Here is a 25,034-nt window from a genome sequence, read left to right as displayed (position 1 = left end):
CAATTTTTGTTCCCTAAATTACCCAACTATGAATTTCACATGTAACTCAACAATTTACAAATATGCAGATAAGAAATTACAAATACTGTGTACTAGATTGAGATGTGTGCTTCAAATGACATGAATAAACAAAGTCCCCCATATCTTTACTGTACTTCCCAGGGATTCTAATATTATGCACTTAATAATCTTAGCAAACACTTTGTTGTTGTTGCTACTACCTTACTGTTTTTGCAACTGCTATTAAATTTCCTAGTACAAATTGGCTGTAAGATTATTTTAGATCTTCATTAAAAAATTTATATTAAATACGCAATAAGCTACTTTGGTTAACAGAAGTTGGGAGATTATTAGTGTCACAGTTTATTATTTTAAGTAATTTTTGTGTCTTCTGTCAGTATAACCACAGTATCTCAATACCACCAGCTGATAATAATCTTTATAAATCCTACTTTGCAGCTATACCATCTGTTAGTTATTATTTTATACGTCTCCATATGCATATGTGAATTAGCTGTCATTCAAAACAAATATACAAATGGAATTGTGGTTTTGTGGGGAGTTTCTTATTGGCTTGTTTTTGTATTTTGTTATCTTTAGGCTAGTGAACTAAATAAATAAACATATTCCTATATCTTTGAGACCAAAAATAAATGCAAATTTCAGTTATACAAACTTCCAGTTATAAGTCATGAGAATGTAATGTACAGCATGGGGAATACAGTCAATAACACTGTATTAACTTTGTATAGTGACAGATGGTTAACTAGACTTATTGTGGTGATCATTTTGCAATGCATACAAATGTTGAATCACTATGTTGTATACATGAAACTAATATAATATTGTATGTCAAATATATTTCAATAAAATAAAGAGGCTAACAAAAATGAAAATTAACAATACTTTTTGTAGTACAAATAAAAGAAATTTAAGTTCAACAAACAATCTAAAAGTATCTGCTAAAACTGGTTAAAATTAATAGTCACCAAAATTGGATATAATTATATTAAAAAACTGATATTTCCATATTCATAGCTCTCAAAGTACACCTACAGACCAAAAAGCAATAGGTCCACTAGTAAATTAGTAGCTAATATGGTTCCAGTTTTCACAATATAGAACACTTTCCGCAACTGAAGATTAGAAAAGAATGACTACTTACTTACTTACTTGTAATGTTAATTCCCTGAAGAGATGAATCATAATGACAAAAATTCAAAACCAGGTCCCCCATTAATCTGTGGGTTTATCCCCATGAGCTGTAAATAACCAGGCTCCTACAGTAGCAGAGAGCAATAAGTAGTTGTAATGTCATTACAACTCACTACCAAAATTTACCCAGAAAGGCAACAAGAAAAAAAGAAGGAAAAGAAGGAAGATAAACTTACAATTGGATAATTAGTTCCAAATTATCACTTTTTCCCCAAGTACTAGAGTCTAATGACTTTAATAAGCCCAAACACGGTTTACAGGAGCTTTATACACTACACACCAAAAACATGGTGAATTCTGTTAAGAGTTACCAATGGCAATTAAAACATGAGACGAAAGCACAACCTGGGAGAAACCACATTTGATGACTAAATAGTTCATTGTTTCCTTAAGTTACCCTATTTTAGGTAATGATACTTTAGGATCATATACAGGGAAAGCTAAGGTACAAACAGTAGTAAATAATTAAAGTCATCATTAATAGAAACCCTGAAATATTTAGAGAGGGGGATTAAAGAAGAGAAAAATGTACTTAAGAAGTTATGATTTCCTGGAATGAATGCTATATTATTTTCAGTTTCTTGAAGTAAAAAGTCCCACTAATTACTTATACAAAAAAAATGCTGCTTTTCATAGAGTTTTTTGTGTATTAAAATAAGTTATACTCCAACTTTGTAAAATTTAACTTATTTGATGCCCAAACCAGATCTCCTTTTTTTCAAATTATATTTCATCTAGATGTTAGAATTTCCATGATGTCTGTGAGACAGCTGTACTTGGAGAGGCAACACAGTTTTGAAGTATACTTGGGCTATAAAGTATAAGGGGAAACATCATAGACTACTTAACAAAAAATATATATACATTTTTAACATGTTTATTGGAGTATAAATAATAATCAACACAATGGTGTGTTAGTTTCTGCTGTATAACAAAGTGAATCAGCTACACGTATACATACATCCCCATATCTCCTCCCTCTTGCATCTCCCTCCCACCCTCCCTATCCCACCCCTCTAGGTGGTCACGAAACACCGAGCTGATCTCCCTGTGCTATGAGGCTGCTTCCCACTAGCTATCTATAACAAAATATTTTAACTGTCATTAAAACTACAGTATAGCACAAGCCAGGTTCCATTCATTTTTAAAAATATTTTATTACCTGTCATTGAGATCCATGTGGGGAAAGTAGTTTCATAACATGATTTGCTTCTGTATGTCTAAAATGTTTTTAATGAGGGATTTCATTTCACAGGAATTTATATTAATCATACGAAATTAATTGTATAACTAGTAAAAAAATTTTTTTTCATGGTTTAAAGCTCACCTAATACATGAAGCCTTGCTTGATTCTCCCTAATGATATTTCTTCCTCCACTAAAGTATCAGTTATCTTTGTAGTTATGGAATTTAAGAAACTTATTTATTCCACTTTATATTATATATATATATATTTTTATATTATATTTTCTAATTTTCATGAATAGATTGAGAATGTCAGCTTCTATAAGTTAGAATCACGGAGTCTTACATATCTTCATATCCTCTCTGCCCCACGTCCAACAATTCCTCGAAAATAGTAGGCAATCTACATGTTTATCTGAATTCACCAAAAAAACTTTTTGGGGATACTAAAATCTACCTTCTCCAAAGGGTCTCTAGAAAAACAACTTATGTTTTGGTAATTAAGAGTGTTATTTTGAAGCTCTATGGAACCCACACTAACTGACCAAATATGTTTTCGTTATAAATAATATTTCAATATGTAGCCATTAAAAATGAAAATGAGACTTTCCTATTAGGTACAATAGTTACAACGTTTTAATCAGATGCATGCCTTTCAAAAAATCAATTGAAATCATTATACTTTGCCTTGCTAATGTACTGAGTGTCAAAAATAATCTAAATTAACAGATTTTTTTTTATGGGTAACTCCTAAGAAATATAAGAAAAACTTTTTTTTCACAGTGAGAAAAAAATAACTGTGTGTTGATAATGTAAGATGGAAAACAGAACTAAATGAAAAGATTTACTCGTAAGACAGCATTTGCAGAAGACCACTTATTATTCATGTACCCATCTAGAAATCATTGACTGGGCACCTATGTCACATCATATACGTCTGTGCAGAGGCTGTAAAGGTAAAGAAGGTGGAGTCTCCACCTTCCAGGAACTCACACTATAGTGAAGTCATAAAAGACAACACAAGTAGTAAAAGGACACTGGGGTTATCTCTGGCTGGGACAGCAGGGAAAAGAATTCACAACGAAGGTGACACTTGAACAGGGCTTTGGGTTTAAGCTTTATTCTGTAGATTTCAAGGCATTTGGGGGCCTGAACTAAAAACAAAACAACAACAACAAAAAACCCTGCTGTTCATTTTCAGAAAGGGATTTGGGAAAGAAGCTGCTTGTATAATAACAGTCAAGTGGACAGATGAGGATGGAGTATGAGGAACCAGATTTGGAAGATATTTGAATCAAGAAGAACATCAACATCAAGAATCAACAGGACTTGATGACAGATTTGATAAAGGGGGGCTGAGAAGAATGAGTCAAATGACATTTTTAGGCCTTTAATTTGCCAAGACAGATGATGACATTCAGTGGAATCTAGATTATCAGTTAACAGCTGTTTATTGAGCACCTTCTATGTTCCAGACATTATTCTAGACCCACAGTCTATTTTCACTGTAGTCAGGAGAGGCAGACAGTAAACAAGTGGATAATCTGAAATAGTGATAACCGTGATGGAGAAAATAAAACAGGGTTACGTGAGAGTGACTGGGGGAAGACACACTTTAGCTGAGGTCCTCACGAAGACTGACACTTGAACTAAGACCTTAATGATAAGGGGGCAGGCAAGTGAGGCTCCAGTAAAGAAGGGGTAGAAAATGAAAAGGCTGAGCTAGGAAAGAGCTTAACATGATCAAGGGACAGAAAGGCAGCTGGTGGACGGGGATAGGGTTTGGGGTATGAAGAGAAATGAAGTCTGAGAGCACATGGAGCACCTTGTAGCCCACTGTAAAGAACTTAGCAGTGATTCCAGTTACAGTGGGCAGCCAGCATATTTGAAGCCAAGGAGTGATGTGATCTGATTCAATTTCTGCAGGCTGTGAAGAGAACGGACTTAAGGGGGAAGAATGGAGGCAGAGAGTCTGGGCGAAAGTGGTGGCTTAAATTCCTAGCAGTGCCCATGTTGAGAAGGGGTTAGAGTCTGGATATAGAGAGGGAGAGGTGATAGGACTTACGGGTGGAACTGCATGTAGACTGTGAGGGAAAGAAAGGAACCAGGGGTACCTCAGGAGGTGTGATTCTAAACCACTATATAAAGGGTGGTGTTATTAAACAGTGATGGTGAAAACTTGAGCAGAGAGAAACTTCAGGGTGGTGGGGTCAGAAATCAATAGTTCTTCTTTGCTCAAGTAAAGGCTGAACTGTTTAGAAACTTGTAAGTGAAATGGCAGGTAGACAGCTGGATACAGTCTACAGCTCTGGGGTGAGGTCTATGTGGAGATATACTTTGGGAGTCATCAGACTCTTCAAAGATTTTAAAACCATGAGACTATATAAGACTCATCTTGACCCATGAAACATGAAGCAATGTTTGTGGTTTTAGATTTTTAAAGCAAGGAATAATAAATTCCATTTTGGACACTTAAGGTGGGGATAAGTGATTAGTTGGCTTTTCTGTGGTGAATCACACTAGCCTCTAAAAGTATTTTAGTATTACCCTCTTGTACTGACTTAACCCTGTCATCTCATTTGGAGTCTCCCTATTTCATTTCTGCTACATCAGTAAGCTCTTTGAGAGCAAACGGTGTCTTCCCAATCCCCAGCAACTATTCAGAGAGAAGGCACTTTTATCTGTTATACCATGAGTATAAAAATCCAGTCTTAATGGTTAAGAATTGATTGTATAGTGGAGAGACTAGGAAGTAGCACAATAATGAGCTAGTTTCAAATCTCTGAGGATCTATTCTCAAAAGTTTCTTTCCTTCAAAATTAATCTTGGAATTCTTCCTATCAATAAATCAACTTCGAAAAATAATTGAGTTCCGCAGACATTTCCACTGAATCACCTACATAACTGAGCAGTTAAATTCAAGTAATCGCGGATGATTTCTAAACCATCTTGGTGGTTCTTTCCTAAAGCTCAAATATATCAACCTTTATTTCCTATCAAAGATGCTACTTATGTTCAGTACTCAATAAATATTTGAATACATAAAAGAGATCAAGATGCTTCAACATATAGACAGGAAATTTTTCTTTGTCCTTGTATCTTTTTTCTCAGTACTATATACTCAGCCCCTTGCACAGTGCATTGAATACAGTCAGTGCTTAATAAATATTTGTTGCATGCATTAATAAAAAAAAAATGCACAGTTTTATGGGAAAGATGGGTCTTTTCTTCTTCTACATCAATTTACTTCCCATGTAACTTCTTTAAATGTTTTTCTCTTGATTATAAAATATTTACTCACTGTGGAAAATATAAATACAAAAAAAATCTCTCTTCTGGGCTTCCCTGGTGGCGCAGCGGTTGAGAGTCCACCTGCCGATGCAGGGGATATGGGTTTGTGCCCCGGTCCGGGAAGATTCCACATGCCACGGAGCAGCTGGGCCCGTGAGCCATGGCCGCTGAGCCTGCGCGTTCGGAGCCTGTGCTCCACAACAGGAGAGGCCACAGCAGTGAGAGGCCCGCATACCGAAAAAAAAAAATCTCTCTTCTTAAGATGAATATTACTCTCTATTTATAACTCATGATTGTATTCATTCATTCAACAAATATTTTTGACTTCCTGTTCTGTGCTAGGCTTTGCGGATACGGTGATGAATCAAACAGGTCAGGTTCCCTGATGTCACTCCAGTGGTATGCAATACCCTCACGTTCTACATGTAGAATATAAGTAGAGGTGTGTCACCACATAGAAGATTTCAAAATCCAAGGATATCTCTTCCACTCTAATAGTTAACATTCCCCCAAAGTCTTAAAAATGACTATTTCAGTGATTAAATAAGGTTAGAATGTTTCTACACAAAATATGAAAGTATGTGAACTACACTTTCACGTACCCACAAAGAGCAAATAATTTTCTCAGGTGGAAAAGAACAAAGGCCTTAGTCTTTTTACCAAACAATGTCAAGGAGTGTACTTCGATGGTGGAAATGCTAATGTAGGACAGTTCTGAATAAGTTATTTTCAAACCTTTCTCTATAGGTTCATATATTACCTATTTATTCAAATGTAATAGAAAATAATCTCTCAAGTAAAAATAATTCAAATGTTTTAACTTCAGTGTTCTATTCCTCTATTTCCAACAGTTTCCATTAGCAGCACTGGGAAAAGCTTAGCACTTAGGAAGTCACTCCTACCTGCCATACTCTGATTTTCAGCAGATCACCTGTTCTCCTGATACCTAGGCACCTATTTGCATAGCAAGAGTGGAAGTTACTATTTATCCTCAGAGGTGTACATAATCACATTGACTTATTCGGTTTTACCCCAAAAGGACTCATTGAGTTTCACGTACCTCCAAAGTCTCACTGCCTTCAATGTCTGAAGTTTTGCCTCTTGCTGCCACTCTTTGCTCATGAGGTGTATCTCCTATGAAGCAAAAGAAAAAAATAAAACTTTACCATACCACTGTGGCCAAACTGTCTACTATTTATTTGAAATATCTTTTGCATGTTTCACACTGTGGAAGCAATTACTACTTCCTTTGTTACAAAGTAAACAAGTTAATATTTAAGAACAGTAATTTTATAAAGGTCACAGAAATCATCTGTAAATACATAGGTATACAATCTAAACCAGAAATGTATCCTGCTTCATATAGCTTTACTCTGGAAAAATCAAGTGAAATTTTATTTTGTAAATCAAGTCATACTTCAAATAAACTAGGAAAACTTATAATTTGAAGATAAAGCAAATTATTTTCAAACATTAAAAGTCTTGGGGCTTCCCTGGTGGCACAGTGGTTGAGAGTCCGCCTGCAATGCAACTGTACAATCACTATTTCCTGGAATGCCATATCTGGCGATGTACAACTCAACAGTGAGAGGCCCGCAAAAAAAAAAAAAAAAAAAAGTTCCTAATGCTTTTGTTTCAGTATGATTCTTTTAAAAAACCATTAACTGTTTTTTGTTTGTTTGTTTTTTTGCGGTACGCAGGCCTCTCACTGTTGTGGCCTCTCCCGCTGCAGAGCACAGGCTCCGGACGCGCAGGCTCAGCGACCATGGCTCACGGGCCCAGCCGCTCCGCGGCACGTGGGATCTTCCCGGACCGGGGCACGAACCCGTGTCCCCTGCATCGGCAGGCAGACTCTCAACCACTGCGCCACCAGGGAAGCCCAGGAACTTTTAAATTATATCTATAGGATAATAGAGGTAATAGTTGTTAAGTGAAAAATTATGTCAACTTACGTTCATGACCCAGGATGTCAAACAACAATTTTGATTTTTTAAACTTATTGTTTAAACTGACCATTTATTTGCACATCAGGAAGAATCTTGTTTTCAGAAATCCCCCTTGTCTCTGAAAGTTAGGGATAAGCTAATCAACCCCCAGTTCACAGATGGCAAAACCAATGCACAAGTTTAGTTTGCTTGGGTAAAGGCAATGAGACCACTGAGACCACAACAGCATGAGCAGACAAGGTAATGCAAGTCTCTGTATATTGACGTCAGGTGTGTTTAATAACTCACATGCCTGAGGTTGATACGGAAGTATGTGACATCCAATATGAAAGGTCATTTACTCAAGAAAGATTTTTTTCACCTTTTAAAATGATTATTGGGCCATCCCCTAGCCATACGAACACTATTTGGCTGAAACCATTCAGCACAAAGTTTGTGCTTCCTTTGCCAGTTTCTAATTCCAAGGTGTGCATCTGTACCACACTTTCTCCATTTCTCCCTACTGCCTGAATAACCAGAAAGGTTATCAGCCAGTGCTCTTGACATCACACAACACATCTGCCTGGAAGCAACTGTACAACTGTACAGTTGTATCTGGCGATACATATCTGGCGATGACTCAGGACAATAACTGATTACAAGGAAAAATGCCATCTGCGAGATGATTCTCTATAAACAAAGGCACAAACTGAAACTACACAAACAACAAACAGAAAAGAATAGGTCACAGTGAAATATAACTTTTGAAGTTTTTTTCCTCCTACTGAAAAATTATTTGATCATGGTAAAAATTATTTGATCATGGTAAAAATTCAATTATTTTCTCTAACTTGTTATAACCCACATGAAAGTTAGATACTTCAACAATAAAGATGCATGTGATGAACGTGAAATAAGGTACTTTAGTTTTCAGACATCAGTTAATTCTAACTTATGTGCTGTATAGATTCAAAAATTTCATTTGCAAGTCAGCTGTTTAAAAGGAAGGACAAAAACAACAAAATAGATACAAACTATTACATGTAGAATGGATAAACAACAAGATTCTACTGCCTAGCATAGGGAACTATATCCAATCTCCTGGGACAAACTATAATGGAAAAAAATACAAAAAAAGAATGTCTATATGTGTATAACTGAGTCACTTTGCTGTACAGCAGAGATTGGCATATTGTAAATCAGCTATACTTCGATAAAAAAATGAAAAGAAACAATAAATATGTTCACAGTATTTACGTTTCATAATGTCTTGTTTATAACACAATTGATTCTCACTACAGCACAGCAAGACATCCTCCCCATTTCCCTCCTTCCACAGTTTACTGATGGCAGAGGTACTCAGGGACTCACCTAAAGTCTCCCAGGTAGAAGTCAGCCATAGTGGGAGCAGAGCCCAGTCTCCTGACATATCTGGGGGGGACTGTGTGGTCCGGTGGAAGGTTCCAACGGATGGCGGCTGAGGTGGGGAGAATCGAGCTCCTAAACTGGGGATCAGTGCGAAGAAGAGCCCAGGGCTCCGAAACCTGGTCCAACCCCACGGGCCCCCCTAACACTTCTCTCTACTCCATTTTTCTTCCACAGGCTCCATGGGTTATCTGGTCTCTTCCCTTTCCGCTGATAATGCCAAATACTCCTGATCAGAACAAGCCTCTGTCCTTCCTTCTGGTCCTTCAAGGCACACACACGGTCCCCTTGATACTTTCCCATAAGTTTGAAAGGCTGGAAACAGTTTTATAAGAGGCAAAATCCCTCTTAAACTACAGCTATGCAATTTTCTTGGTTTAATGTATAGTTTTTATTTAGAGTGAGTAAATGAGAAAGGCCGTATATGCATACTAATGAAGCTCTTTTAGAATTTAAAGGATTGAAGTGAAATTCATCTGTATTTTAGATTAGTGGGGCTACATAGTAAACATTTTAGGATTTGTGGGCCATATTGTCTCTGTTACAACTTCTCGACTCTATCATTATAGCCAGGAGCAGCCATAGATAATATACAAACCAATGCATGTGGCTGTGTTCCAATAAAATTTTGTTTACAAAAACAAGTTGAGTCAGGCTGTAGTTTCCAGATCCCTGTTTTAGAGAATATATATATATACTCCACCTTTTCTAGGATAAAAAGCTGAATTATGTTACATAAGGAAATGAGAAAGGGACATCATTAGCATATCATCATGATCCCATTCTACTGGGTGAATTTGGTCGAGGGAGAGGAGAAAAGTGATGAAGAGCGAGCACTAGGTACAAGGGAAAGTGAAAAGAGCAGAAACCCTCAGTGATGGGAGGGGGAACCTGAATGCCTGTCTGGATTACCCGGAGGAGATTTGTTTTGGGGAGGGGTGGTGGGTGAGTAAGGGAGCACCTTCACTCCTTAGGCCGCCTTCAATGTGGAGGAAACTCTAGTAACATTCACCCCAGCCTCCATCCACTCTCCAATCCCCGGGTTGGTGATCTGGAAAGACTCAGCTGCACATGGTTCTGCCCTCCCCCTTCTCGTGGGGAGGACCAGAGAGAACTGGGCTCTGTCTGCTCTGACCCTCCACAGGGGCCTCCTCCCACTTGGGGAAGCCTGCCCCAGCCCAGAAGATCCTGTAACAGGATGGAGTTCAATCTAATTCTGGGGTTCAGATTAGGAAACCCATCTGCTCCTTGATGGAAGCCACATTCTTCAACACTAGCTTTATAGGCAATAAAGATGAGAATTTGGTCTCCATCTGTTTTTTGGTTTTTTTTTTTTTTTTACTAAATTGGCCAGATCTTATCTGGGTAAGAAGGGTGTTATTATTGGAACGCCCTAGAGTCCAACAAGACTGGGAATGGGCTGGTATGGACAGAATTGGAGCCTGCCTACATACGAGAAGCTGTGAATACAGAAATCTGTTTTCTTTCTTTTATTGGAGAGGAATTATCTAGAACTTCATATCTGAGAATGCAGTCTACAAAACACTAGTTTCAAGGAGTTTGCATGGAAAAAATATTTCTGTGGTCAAAAGTATGAGAAAAAGCTACAGAATGCATTCCCTTACAACTGATTTCCAATGCACTGTAACATATTAAAGCCTATGAGAAACTCTTCAGTAAAGAAAGTAAAAAAATGATTTCCCAATGTTTTTGACTATAAAGCCACTTTATTCATTGGATACCTATTAAACATCTTGCAGAGTGACACACTATGGGAAATGCTGATAGAACATTTCTGAAGTTAAAACTGAATATGAAATATATTATTTTTACCAGAATTTTAAGAAGACCCTCAACATTGCCAAATGTGTTATTTAGCTCTTGAACATTCATTTTATACAATGTTAACTCACACTTATTTTCCTTTAGATGATTCTTTTCACAACTCTCTGTTAATTCATTTAATTGCATTTGAGGCAGACTTGCAGAATGGACTGCATTCTATTACAAGATTCTGATTCCAGAATAGCTGATAATCTACAGAGGAGAAAAGGATAGCCAGACACCTTGAAGACATAGGAGAAAGCCCCAGTGCTCAGAAATATCTCCCCCACAAATTCTACCAATTACAGATTCATTAGGGTTAATGAGCTCCTCTTTTAAAATGCAAATACCCTCTGGGAGTGTTTGCTTATTAGTCATTCACCAAGTGAAGTAGTGGAAAGAACAGTGGAATGGCCCCTCCATTAACTCCTTTTCATTCTTCAGTCACACACTCATTATCCAAGGCGGCCTGGCACTGCGGCAAGAGAATGGCTTTGGAAATGAAAGAACAAAACCCAACTCCTTTACCAAATCCATGACCTTGTGCAAGTTACTTCTTCTCAGACCCTCAATTTCCTCATCTGAAAAATGGGAATCATGATACATAATAAAGCTATTATACAGATTAAATGAGAAAACATGTTAAACACTAATTTCAGAGAAGAAGGGAGAGAAGCCGGGGCAAGATAAACATTTTGTCAGGTGTTGGTGTCAACTGCTGCTCTGCCCTTGTGAGTAGCGGTTGCCATGATCTTCAGCATAGCAGAGGTGAAAGAAGAAGCCCTCTCCCGCTATCTCATTTAGTGCCCGTGGCAGTGTTGTGCGGTAGGCTTTGTTATATCCTTTTAAGAATGGCAGACCTGGTGTTGGAATCCAAGTCTGTCGACAATGCCAAATCATCACATAATACCATGCAGCTTCCCATTACTTATCAAAACTTGAGTGAAGTTATCCAACTCAGTTTCACACGCTTTACATTTAAGTCTCCTCCAGTTCAGTTGCATTTTCCCTTCCACTTTTTCTAATACTGTGCACTTGCTCCCCGTTTTCCACTATAATGAAGAAAGGAGGGATAAAGAGAAAACCAAAGTACTAATTGCTGAAGACATGCTCTGCCCAGGAGCCTGCTGCAGTCAGGCCAGGATTCTGAAGACAACTGTGACCCTACAAGAAAATAAGCCAAGAATAGGAACACCTCAGCCATAGAGGGAGGAGTACAGTCAGCAAACTAATGGAGGAAAAGGTTCAAGCTGACTAGGAATGAAAGAAAAACAAATTAAAATGGCACCAAGAACATATTAAATTAGCATACCAAAATTATTACACCCAAATTCGTTAAGGATGCTTACAACTAACACACTGGCATCATTCTGATAATGAAGTGAATATTCAAGTAGACATCTGTTGATTCAACTGTATGTGGGAGAGGGACAATAAGAAAGATAATTCTACACACACACTCACTAAGGGCTTATAAAAAGGACTATAAATGGTTGTTAAGACATGAAGAAAAATTAAAATTAAGGGTTCGGTGAAAGAGGCAATGTATTTTATAAGGTATCTGTGGATTTTAATTTTAACACGTATTTATATACAACTTTTAGGCATCATGTTAGATTTCAACATTATGACTGCTATTAAAAATCATACAGCTAAAACTTTGCTTACTGCATTGAAAGCTTAGGGTCACACTGGACACTTAAAGGCACTGACTCACAGAAGTAAGAATACCAGCAAATCCAACTGAAGTCAGACGTACTGATCAGTCCTCCTGGCCTGCTCTTAATTAACTTGTCCCAGGATTCCACAGATTTCTTTAGTTCTGAGTCTTGTCACTTTGCAGCTATGAGTAAAAATTTTTCTGGAAGATTTTAAGCAATCCAAAAACATCAATTAAGTATTTAACACTATGTTAAACAGTTAAGCCCAGGCATTCTTTTAGGCTGGAAGACTAGAAACTCAAAAGGCCAAATTAACTTTGTACTTGTACATTTGTACAATATTGTATCACGCTGTACAAATATGCATTCAAAGGTTTTCTGTTAATAGCTTTCTTAAATCAGAGTAAATTTACATACTGCAAGAGTACGTTGGGCTGATCATTCCTGACCCTGAATCCCAAAATGATGCTGAAAGAAAGCTCTACACAAAGGGCGGCTCTGAGCAGTCCACTGACAGGTTCTATAGGCCCTGCTGCAAACAAACAGGATTGACACAAAAAGGATTTTCAGTGTGTATGGTTTGAAACATAAATCTGTAAATAGGAAAAAAAAAAAAAAAAGGCTCACTCTACCACTTTATCTGGTATCCTGAAACAAAGACTCAAATGTTCTGCCTGTTGTAGGTGAAGATGATGGCATTGATCCATCACCAATAATGCAAACTAGGCTGGAGATCACTGGCATCAAGTCACTCACACTCAGGAGTGTCCAGTCTCCTTTCCAACCAATAGAATAAACCTGTAGAATTACTTGTTGGTGTCAGGAGTTCTGCTCAGTCAGTTTTCCACACAGAAAAATAAGTGACCCCATGAGAGCAAATGTGTGTTTCAACCTATAGCATCAGTTGGTCTAATCAGAGATACTAGGTAGGTAAGCTGTCAATCTCTTGAAACTGAGTTCTTACATTGATCAAAGAGTTGTAGTGTAACAGAAATCTGCAAAGAAAATTTCTAGCAGAAACAATAAAAGCAGTATATGAAACATTACAATCAGCTTCACGTTGTTTCATTCATTCAACAAATATTTGTTAAATACCTATTTATGTGCCATATTATCATGCTGGGCACCATGTGAAGTATAGCAATACCATTCCTGCCCTCCCAGCATTTACCTTCTAGAGGGCATTTCAGCCAAGAAAATGGAAATCACAAAAACTGGTTGTAAAAATTAGCCCAAAACTGAAAACTATGGGAGTACCAAATCAACTAAGGAATAGAAATCTGAATGAAGCACACTGTGGAAAAAGTGGCCAGCTATAACAAAAACAAGCTTCATATTAGGGCTTTTCTTCCCTCCAGGTCCCTTCATTAAAAATAAAGTATGTATCAGTCAGTATCATTACTTTTAATGGAAGTCAAATATATAAACATGCTCTTGTATCACACAAAAGTTTGAAGAGAATATTTCTAAAAATACCAATATTACTTGAAGAAAAGTTGATATTAAAAAAATGAATCACTTGCAAATCACAACTAGAAGCAAAGCCACACATGGTGGATGTGATGAGGTGGCACGATGTGATGACTAGATGAAGACAAAGAGTTTGCTTTCAAAATGCAGAAGAGGCTGGTTGGCTTTACTGAAGATGTCACACTTCTCATTTAGTTATACAGTATAAGTGTGTGACATTACTGTCCTGAGGGTCACAATATGTCATACTTAAAATGCTTATATAAGACAAGAGATTTGGTCCCTTTAAGAACTCAGGTAAAACTAAACACCACAAGGTCTGAGGGAGAAAGTCCTGATCTGTTCACTGGTCTACTAACTATAAGCAAGTAAAGAGCAACAGTGAATCACCAATTAGACTCCTGAGGATGAAGGTCCCTGACTGGGCCCAGGTCAAAGCTGAGGATTGCAAACTCAGGGCTGGCCATCCTTTGTTATATTTATGGAACTTTTAGTTGGTCTATAATATACAGACAGAATGGAAAAGAAAGTGGATCATGGGCTAGCCTGGGATGAATGTGCCTTAAGGGAAAGCAGGGGCTGAAAGTAGCAGAGAGCAGGGCCTTCATATGCATCAACAAGTAAATTATGAGACATCTCCTTGCCAGTGGGGCACCACACCTCACATTTCAGTATGTGTAAAAATCACCTGAGGTGCAAATTCCTGATTCTCACAGAAGATTCAGACTTGTGAAGTTTAGTGAAGGGCCTAAAAATCTAAATTTTTAGTAAGCATTCCAGGAGATTCTAATGTAGTTGATTCACAAACAATTCTTTGAGAAACACTGAGATAAGCTGACTGAGATAAGCTTACATGGCTGACAGATTATCATCTGCCTAATTTTGGGAATGACTGTCCCCTCCCTCCTTTTCTCTTTCCCTCTCATGTTGTTTAAATATTTAGAGAGTACGTACATATCTCTGTGCTAAAGTTGGGGCCCAATATGTTCCCAAAAGAACTGAAAGCAGGGTCTTGAAGAAATATTTGCACACCATGTTCATAGCGGCATCTTTCACAAGAGTCAAAATGCGGAAGCAACTCAAGTGTCCATCAACAGATGAGTGGATAAACAAAATGTGGTATATGAATACATACAATGGAGTATTATACAGCCTTTCAAGGAAGGAAATTCTGACATAATGCTTAACATGGATAAACCTTGAAGGAACTGTGTCAAGTAAAATGTCAGTCACTAAAAGATACATACTGTATGATTACTTTTACATGAATGCCTAGAATAGTCAAATTCATAGAGATAGAAAGTAGAATGATGGTTGCCAGGGGCTGGAGGGAAGAGGAAGTGGAGAGCTGTTGTTTAATAGGTAGGTAGAGAGTCTGAGTTTTGCAATATCAGAGTTCTAGAGACTGACTTACAACATTGTGAATGTACTTAACAAAACTGAACTGTACATTTGAAAATGGTTAAGCTGGTAAAACGTATGTGTATTTTACCATAATTAAATATAAAAATTTTAAAAATGAGATGTGCTATTCTCTATTTAGAGCAATAAAATGGTAGAAGTTAAAGGTAAGTCTACTGCTGGTCAATACTATATTTTACAACTTATTTTAGTTCTGTTCTAATTAAGTATTTACATACAGATGTTATAATTAGTATTTATTCCATATTTATGTTGTTATTTAAATACATATATATATATTTAAAGAATAAAAGAAAAACCAAGTGAAGCAAAATGTGTGTTTTCTTTCTTTCTGCTACAGAATTCGTTATGGCTCAATAAAGGGCCTGCCTACAAGAGACAGTTTGAACACACTTTGGCCACCCTGTACTAGTACAATAATGCTGTTTCTGTCGATGTGTATCTGCAAACTTATTTGTATATACATTACCAGGTAACAAGGTAACAACACAATGGTAACAATACTGAATATCAACATGTTATACTTTTTTTTAAAAATCTCAACTGTTGGTCATAAAAATTGAAAATTTTGAATAACTTGAATCAAGAAATCTAAAATATAAAGTACTAGATAAATAGATGAAGCACAATTATAGGTCATACAAAACTTCAGAGCTAATATGCCTATCTTTTAAACATCTAATGCAAAACACCTAAATTTCCTCTTAGGAAGAGATATTTTTCAAGCCCCTTAAGCCTTGATGTCACTAGGATGGGGTGGGGAGGTGGCTGACAATGAAATCCAGGCTTTGGGTGGATGAGATCATTATCAACAAATAAATTCTAAGGTCCCCACTGCTGGCTTGAATTTTCTTCCCACAGGAATCCCACCAAACCCGAGAAGTTAAGAGAAGGAAAAGAAGAAGAGTAAGAGGGTAGGAGTCAGTGGACAAATCAGACTTCGAGAGCCCAACACTGGTAGATCCTAATCTAACAACGAGGGGACACTGACGTCAGGAGCTCCAAAATAGGTTGACAGCACAAAATCAGAAAGGTGTAAGGGCAGAAACCCATTAGGAAGAAAGGAGTTCCCCGGTGAGAACGAGCAGATGGCATGGCTAAAAAGTATGAGAATTTACTTGAGGACAAGGTGAAAAGTGATGATGGGAAGAGCAAGGATCACTCTTTGCCTGCAATATTCCTCCACCTAGACCTTAACCAGCTGATGTGTACTCTTACCTTCACATCTCACTACCTCACGACCCAGTAGAACCCATGCCCCCTTCACATGCTCCCATTTATTCTCATTCTCCAAAGCACTCCCCACATTCTCATTTAATTATTTGCACTTACTTGTTTAACAGTTGTTGTTTCCACTAGACTGTCAGCTCCACCAGGACAATGATGTGTTTATTTGCTACAATATCCTCAGCACCTAGTACAGTAGCTGGCACCCAGTATGTACAATGGTAGGCCCTTATGAAATCGCTACTGTTTGACTGACACATTACAGCAAATGTGGCCTTGTCATGAGGCGGGTGGCACACGGCTTCAGAAATACAAGTTTCTGATGAAACTATGGGATAAATAAAGGAAGCTAAAGAGGATGCACTATGATTGGTAAAAGGAAATAAGTTTATTAATAGCACTTAGAATTCGGTGAAAGGTAGAGGCTGAACAAAAAGGCTTACGGAGACATCAATAATCACAGCTCTGTTGTAAAGTTTGTACAGGATTTCTGCAGAGAAGAGATTTTACCAGGTTCTATGTAGTTACAGTGAGTTTGAGAAAACTGCATGAAATATAAGAGGTGGCTAAGGTTCCAAAGGAATTCTGATGAAGTATTTTATGTATCTTATTGTATTTAATGCTGTATTTTAAAGGTTACTACTGATGCGTATTTGGCAAATTTTAAAATGCCTTCTTTAAAAAACATAGTACTGCAGTAGAAATGTGTACTAACATATTTGTGATATTTTAAAAATTCCTCTAAAAATAGTTTTCATGTTCAAAAAAATCTGCAGTTCTTTCAGTTTGTAAAGAAGAAATCATTAATTTCAAGCCTGGTTTAACAATAAAACCATTTGTCACTTTTAAGTTATGAAAACTGTATTATGTTTATGTACTTAAAACTTAAATTTCTAATTTATTACCACAAAATTCTACAGTATTTCTGAGTTTCATGAATTCGATATTCTTGAAATTAGAATTTGTTTAGTAAATCCCTATTATATACTTATATCTTCATGACAGTGATTTCAAATAAATTCAGTAGTCTTCTAGGGGCTGGCTCAGTGAAGTTAGAATTCATCCGGACATGTGCCTAATTGCAACATGTAAAAAAAAATTCCAATCTTCAATAACATTTTTTTAAGGCTTAAAGAACTATGATAGAATAGACATATGCAATCTATTAAAAGAACTTAATTCGGCTATTATGTCTTGATTTGATTCCAGTTTTTTCCTAATTATAAATTTTTTCCTCATTGATCTGTTTTTATCCTGTACCTAGAAAGAACATAAAATGTACACTTTTAAAATATGACATTTAACACCTGCCCATCTCCCTTTTCCCATCTCCTCTTCCCCTCTTGTTGATGGTGGTATCTGGTCTTAGATAGGTTGAAGGCACAGGGTTCCCTCCAAAAACCACTATTGTTACCACTGCAAAAATAAGACAGCAACAACACAATGTAGAGAGGTTGGTTTGCTTCCCTCTCTTCTAACTGCATGTTCAAAAATAAGCTTTTATTGATCTTAAACATCTGTGAGATGACTCATACATTGGTTTATTTTTTATATACATGTATACACACAATATTTCAAATTGAAAGCAACATCTCAATGGATCAAGAATATTAAGTGCTGTTGTCTATAACAGACTAGAAAATTTATAACTGTAAAAATGAAACATGCACATATTATTTAAAATGCACAGTAAAGAAAACCCATTGGTGTTGTGTTTTTCTTGTATGCCAGTAATTAAGCCACTACTGTTGGCACTGTTTGGTTTTCTATTTTAACGCTGAAGGAGTGAAAGTATTTCCTATATTTATGAATTTACTATGAAAATCTTGGCAAAAAAAGAAAAAAAATGTCTGTCTAAAATGTGTGGGTGAAAACTGTTAATCAAGTGTGTTTCTACTTTTTTTCCCCCCCAAGTTGGACACCATCTGTAAACCCTAGCTTGCTTCAGGGGATTTCACTGTTATATAAAATCAGTAAAATTAAAATGGAGTAGTTGTATATATGCAACATTGTGTACAGAGGGGAGATACTGAATAGTATTAAACATTTTCGTCTTCCTTTACCCTTTACCCCCTACCTAATATCTAGTCTACTTTTTAAAATTTCAAACTTCACTGCTCTCTGAATTGATAATTCCAATTTTCATATTGTTATTGGAAACCATATCTAATAAAGGTTTTCGTTATTCCCATGCACAGTATGGAAATTCTCGTTTGCTGAGGTTTTGTTTCAAGAAAATGTATTGGCATGTATTTGAGAACAAGTTTTATTGTCTCCTCTGTCGTACAGTTCAAACTAATCTACGTTTATGGATTTTTGACTGAAATGAAAGACCTTAAGATTAAATTATATTTAATATTAAAAAAAGAAAAGAAAAGACACACTATTAACCAAGCAGCTCTGTTTTGTGAAGCTGTCTAAGAGTAGTTGCTTCATTCAAATCAACATGTCTCAATCAAATTTATCCCCTTCTCCCACTCGCCACTTTGACCACCTCCAGACTTAATGAAGCAAACCTCCCTCTTGCAGCTATCATATTCCCTCTCTTCACCCTATAAAAAAGCACATCAACCCTAGTGAGTGCAAGGCCCCCGAAACCAGAGCACAGGAGCAACAGACAGAGCATCTCAATCTAAGGAAAAAGCAAAACGTAGCTCTCCCCACCCGGCTTCTTGAAGGGGAAAATACTAAATGCTTACTTCTCTGTATGGTGCCAGCTGATCTGTAGACCATGCATCTACCGACCCATCTCTTTGCAAAAGAAGTTGCGAAGAAAAGCATAAAAAGAATATAGTTTTTTGTTAAGCCTGATTTTAAGATTACAGCAAATAGTGTGCTTAAGAAGTTGTTTCTCAGACTGGGAGACAGTATATAGTAGTGGGATAAATAGTTGGAGAACTTAGATTCAGGCCCCGAGTTCTCAAAACCGTAAATGGACCCATCCATATTCAAATATCAGTAGAAGACAAAAACATGATACTGTGGTCTGAACGTTTCCCCTCAAAATTCAAATGTTGACATCCAAAACCCCAAAGATGATGGTATTAGGAGGTGAGGCCTTTGGGAGGTGCTTAAGTCACAAGGGTGGAACCTTCAGGAATGAAAGAGACCCCACAGAGATCCCTAGCTCTTTTCACCATGTAAGGACATGGCGAAAAGGCCTCGGCTCTGAACCAGGAAGAGGACCCTCACCAGAAAGCAACAATGCTGGCGATGTGATCTTGGACTTCCCAGCCTCCAGAACCGTGAAAAATAAATTTGTTATTTATAAGCTACCTAGTCTCTGATATTTTGTTACAGTAGCCTAAACAAAGACACGTTCCAAAATCAAAATAAATAAATTATTTGCGGCTTAGCTGTCATTCCTGGTTATCCGAACTGTTTCCCTACAAGATTAAGCTTGTCTTTTTTTTTACGGTATGCGGGCCTCTCACTGTTGTGGCCTCTCCCGTTGTGGAGCACAGGCTCTGGACGCGCAGGCTCAGCGACCATGGCTCACGGGCCCAGCCGCTCCGCGGCATGTGGGATCTTCCCGGACCGGGGCACGAACCTGCGTCCCATGCATCGGCAGGCGGACTCTCAACCACTGCGCCACCAGGGAAGCCCTAAGCTTGTCTTTTTATTTCCCAATTTCTATGGGCAGAACATTTTTTTTTCGGTCAGTCTAGCTAGCTAGCTAGCTATCTGGGTCTTTCTTCCTTTTCTTTCTCTTCCTAATTAATTGAGTCCCAGCAAGGTAAGAAGGGGCAGGAAGACGAAGAGCTAGTGAGGAGAGCGGGGAGGCTGAGGCAGCAGTGGCCTGGTGCAGGCTACTGAAGATGGGCCTGGGTCATCTCACTGTGCCATGAAGTGCTCGAAGAAGGAGGGCGACGATATGGAGGGGCTTCTGCTGGCCCAAACTGGTCCATTTTAAGCAGCATAATAGATAATGATAATAACAGATTATAATCCATTAGACTATCCATGAATAAATGATAAATGAGCATCTACAGCTTTGATGGTTAATTTCCTGATGTTGATAACTGATGCAGGAGGTATCCCTGCTTTGGGGAAATACACACTCAAGTATTTGGAAGTAATGACATACCATATTGTTAATTTATGTTCAAGTGGTAAAACAATAAGCTCTTTGTACCATTTTTGCAAATTTTCTACAAGTTTGAAATTATTTCAAAATAAACGGAAAATAAATGAGAGGATTATAGTTAGGAAGGTTAGAATACATAGACATGATATAAGGATAAAGACAGAGACAGTGGAAGAGATTTCAATGGCTCCTTTAACCCATCAACTAAAACAGAACTAATCCTTTACCCTTCTCACCTTTTTACCATTTTCACTCATAAGTGAGTGAACGTAGTAAGTGTAGTTACCCAGGGATGTTTCACGTGTAACAAAAACTCTAACACAATTCAGATAATTAAGGAATCTTTCTAAGAAGGAGGGGCAGAAACAAATTTAAAAATACATTCAGATAATACAATAATGTGCACCCAGGCTAGTTGTGTTTATTTTCTTATATAGCACTTTTCCTTAAAAGATTTTAAGCAAATATGATTTTTCTACTCTTCAAGGAAATTGTGACAGCTTGAATGGAGAGACAAAATCTTCGCAACAACTTTATGAAGAAGAAATAATTTTGCTTATTTAACAGGTGAAGAAAATAATGAAAAAGAGATTTTAAAGTTCCTAGCATCATAAAATGCCTAAGTGGTAGAGCCAGTATTCAAACTAAACTCTGTCTGGGTTCAAGACCCACATCCCTTCTCACAGAATTGTAAAAGGAAACAGTTAATCCTGAATTCTCTCCTTGAACAATATCCACCTTCAGAATGGCATACTCTCATAGGCAAACACGATCCATTCATCATCTTAAATTTCTTCTTTACTTAGCCTCCTTTCTGTGAATATACTAAATGAGAGTAGACAGAGTGCAATGTCTATTTCTGGTTTCATTTCGCTTAAGGAGAAGTACTGACCGCTTTATAACATTGTGCAAAATAAAGTGGATACCACAGGGTCCCGATTGAAGCAGTTTTGTTTTTGGTTTTTTAAGTAGGCAATTGATGCAATTGTTTCTGGCTCTGATGTTTTATTTCTATTTTCTCTTAAGGACTTAGAACCAGTTTTACACCTCTCTAATGAAAGCATATCACTTTACTTCAACAATTTACAAGAGTTCATCTTTCAAACTAAAATTTGGTAGTTAAGACACAGAAGCAACCTTTGAGCTTATCTTGGCTACTATCCTCCATCCCTACTTTCAAACCCATTTTATAAGTGAGACATAGAACATGATGTCTTTACAGTCCACTCTCATGCTCACCTTCCAGCCCCAAAGCTTAACAAACACCCACAGAAACACCCCCCACAGAATCCACCTTTTTAAAAAGGTAATTTCTATTCTACAAACAATAGGGATTCTTACATTCTCATACTGCAATTCTACTGTCATACAGAGAGAGTGAATTCTTTTTATTTTGACAAAGGAAATGTGTATTTTATAACACCAGCCTTGGCTTACAGACCACTTAGAGCAGGTTACAACAATCTATAAGTGACACGACCTAGTTTCATTTTACAAATAAGACAAGATAGTACAACGAGCTTGTTTCTTACAAGGATTAAATGAGACTCTAAGATAGCAAAACTACCATCTAAAAGGAGGACAGTTCATTTCTAGATCAGGTTTGGCCACTGAGTGTGTGTCCATGCAAGAGATTATACACCAGACATTCTGCTATTGTTGCTGATGTAGACACAGAAAGTCAATAATGTGGATTAACTAGGATTAATGTATTATTTTCTGATTACATTTGAGACTCAAGTTTCTAGGTACTTAAAACTATTCTTAAGATTAAACAAAAACTCTACAGTTTAAAACGAATAAAAAAGGAAAAAAATAACTTTAAAAGTTTAAAAAATTAAAAGTGAACTATTTAACTGAGAAATTTTTATTTTTATTATATGCGCAAGAGCTTGTATATACATGACCTAGACATACTGTCTTACCTCTGAGAAGAAAGTGATATATATATAAGACAATCTGTGTCACAAACAAGTGTGTCTCACATGTACACATGTGTAAAGGTTTCAGATAGATAAATGGTATATGGAGATAGAGAATCATGAGAATTATCCAGAACAGAAAGGTACATGAGAATACAGGGAGTAAAAAAATCTGAAAAAAAACCCTGAAATTTTTCCTTTTTTCTCATTTACCCTGAAGTTTATTTTCCATTAGTATTAAAAAAACTTCTTCTCAAACTACTGTATTCCTATAAAAAAAACAGAAGCAGAAGAGAGAACAGATAAGAAAAGGGAAACTTTAAAAATGAGAGAATGGAAATAAACTTAGAGTAACAAAAACGGTAAATGTGGTTTTCATCGTATGAGTAATTTGCCTAATGTAATGAGAGATTATTTTCACATTTAAAATTTTCTCCATTAGTTTTATGTTTAACTCTGTAATTTCCTTCTTCATTCAAAAAAATAAGCTAGAGAAAATGGTTTGAATTTGACAAAGATGCATGAAAAAAATGGAGTTTTGCAAATGATCAGAATTCTACAATTCTATTTTAAAAATAGTTTTCCAGGTTACTGTTTTTCTATTCCTTTATTCCAGGTATAAATTTCTCCCTTTCTGAATTCAGAAATTAAATGGCCCCAATTCCCAAAGCACTTATGGTCCAAAACCCAAACAAAAACTGTTAGCATTAATAACAGCTCAGTAAGGAAGAAGAATACAAAATGAATATATAAACTCAACAGCTTTCAAATAACTAGTTATAAAATATAATGGAAGGAAATTACCCAATTCCAAAAGGCCACAAACTGTAAAATATTTGAAAGTAACTTTTCTCTTTTTTAAAGAAAGAGGTCCTGTGTGAATAAACCTATAAACTTTACTGAGTGACATTTAATAAAAATACTTGAATAAATGGAGAATCATTCCTAGGTAGTATTATATAAACATAAATGTGTCAATTCTTCCCAGATAAGTGTATAGAAATATCAGTGAGGTAATTCCAATAAAATCCCTACTGAATTCGGCAATGTATTTTAAAATTTTACTAGTAAAAATTTAAGAAGAACAATCAAGCAAGATAATTTTTTGAAAAAAAATAAGGATATGGGGAAATTTGTGCCCTACACACTTAAATTTTTTAAAATCTCAATTAATTAAAACAATAATGAGGGCTTCCCTGGTGCACAGTGGTTGAGAGTCCGCCTGCCAATGCAGGGGACACGGGTTCGTGCCCCGGTCTGGGAGGATCCCACATGCTGCGGAGCGGCTGGGTCCGTGAGCCTTGGCCGCTGAGCCTGCGCCTCCGGAGCCTGTGCTCCGCAACGGGAGAGGCCACAGCAGTGAGAGGCCCACGTACCACAAAAAACCCCAAAAAACAAAAAAAACAATAATGAACTGTAAAGAAGATAGATCAATGACAAAAAACCCTCAGAAACAGACCCTAGGATATAAAAGAATTTAGTACATTCAGTTCATGTCGACAAAATTTTATTGAATACCTATGTGTCAAATACTGTGCTAGTAGGAAAGGAAACCAGTAAAACATTTCTTGAAAGCTATTTGGCAATATGTATCAAGAACTTACACACTATATGATTCATTTACATACATTTCATACACACAAAACAATCTATGTGGTTAGAAGTCAGGATAATTTGGGGAGTTGGGTGAAGTGACTGAAAGGGGTTGGTTGGGGGAGATTCTAGGATTCTGTCATTTCTATTTCTTGATATGGATGCTAATGACATTTTATGAAAAGTCAATGAACTCGTCATTTGTATATGTTTCTGTATGTAAGTTATTCATCAATAAGAAGCTCTTCAAAATTAATGACATGAAAAAAAAGTCCATTAAAGTAGAAAAAAATCAGGCTACAAAACTACATAAAATATAGTCTCAGTTTTGTGAACAAAAGAATAGAAAAGAAAAACTGCTAGAAGGAAAACTGGTAGGTGTAAGTTGGGGGGTTGGGAAGGATTAGAGGAGCTAATAAGAGACAGGGAAAGCCCCCTATAGTATCTTATCAAAGAGTCATTTCTTAGGAAAGCTTGGTTTGAAGATATGGTGGTGGCTAGAGTGTATGTGGAGTAAAGGGGAATGGTTCTAAGACAGGAAAAGCCTGAACCTGTTTAAGCTCTGATGGAAAGAGTCAATGGAGGGAAAAGCACAGAAAATATATAGATAAAGGGCAATAATGCCTCTTAGCAGGCTGGTAAGCATATACAAAAGAAGCAAACTCAGAAAGGGAGCAGGAAGGTTCTGACTACTATATATATACAAAGCTATTCTTTTTCATAGAGCTTTGCTAATTAATATGTCAAAAAACGTGTCAATTGCACTCTCCATGTTTATCCATTTGTA

The 25,034-nt window shown here is 36.8% G+C and overlaps 1 protein-coding gene across 4 annotated transcripts in view; it reads right to left on the bottom strand.

The window, feature by feature from the left end:
• UMAD1 (UBAP1-MVB12-associated (UMA) domain containing 1) overlaps positions 1 to 25,034 on the bottom strand; it is a 253,280-nt gene that overhangs the window by 75,115 nt on the left and 153,131 nt on the right. For all 4 annotated transcript variants that reach the window (XR_004351373.1, XM_032642596.1, XM_032642595.1 and 1 more), the window contains one exon: positions 6,752 to 6,825. Coding sequence is in view for 3 of the 4 variants with exons in the window: in XM_032642596.1 (XP_032498487.1) it covers positions 6,752 to 6,825 (74 nt within the window). In the remaining variant the exon portion in view is untranslated. The remainder of the gene's footprint in view (positions 1 to 6,751; positions 6,826 to 25,034) is intronic.

Source organism: Phocoena sinus, chromosome 9, assembly GCF_008692025.1.
Source record: "Phocoena sinus isolate mPhoSin1 chromosome 9, mPhoSin1.pri, whole genome shotgun sequence".
Lineage (NCBI taxonomy): Eukaryota > Metazoa > Chordata > Mammalia > Artiodactyla > Phocoenidae > Phocoena > Phocoena sinus.
This window is presented reverse-complemented; position numbering and strand designations above follow the sequence as displayed.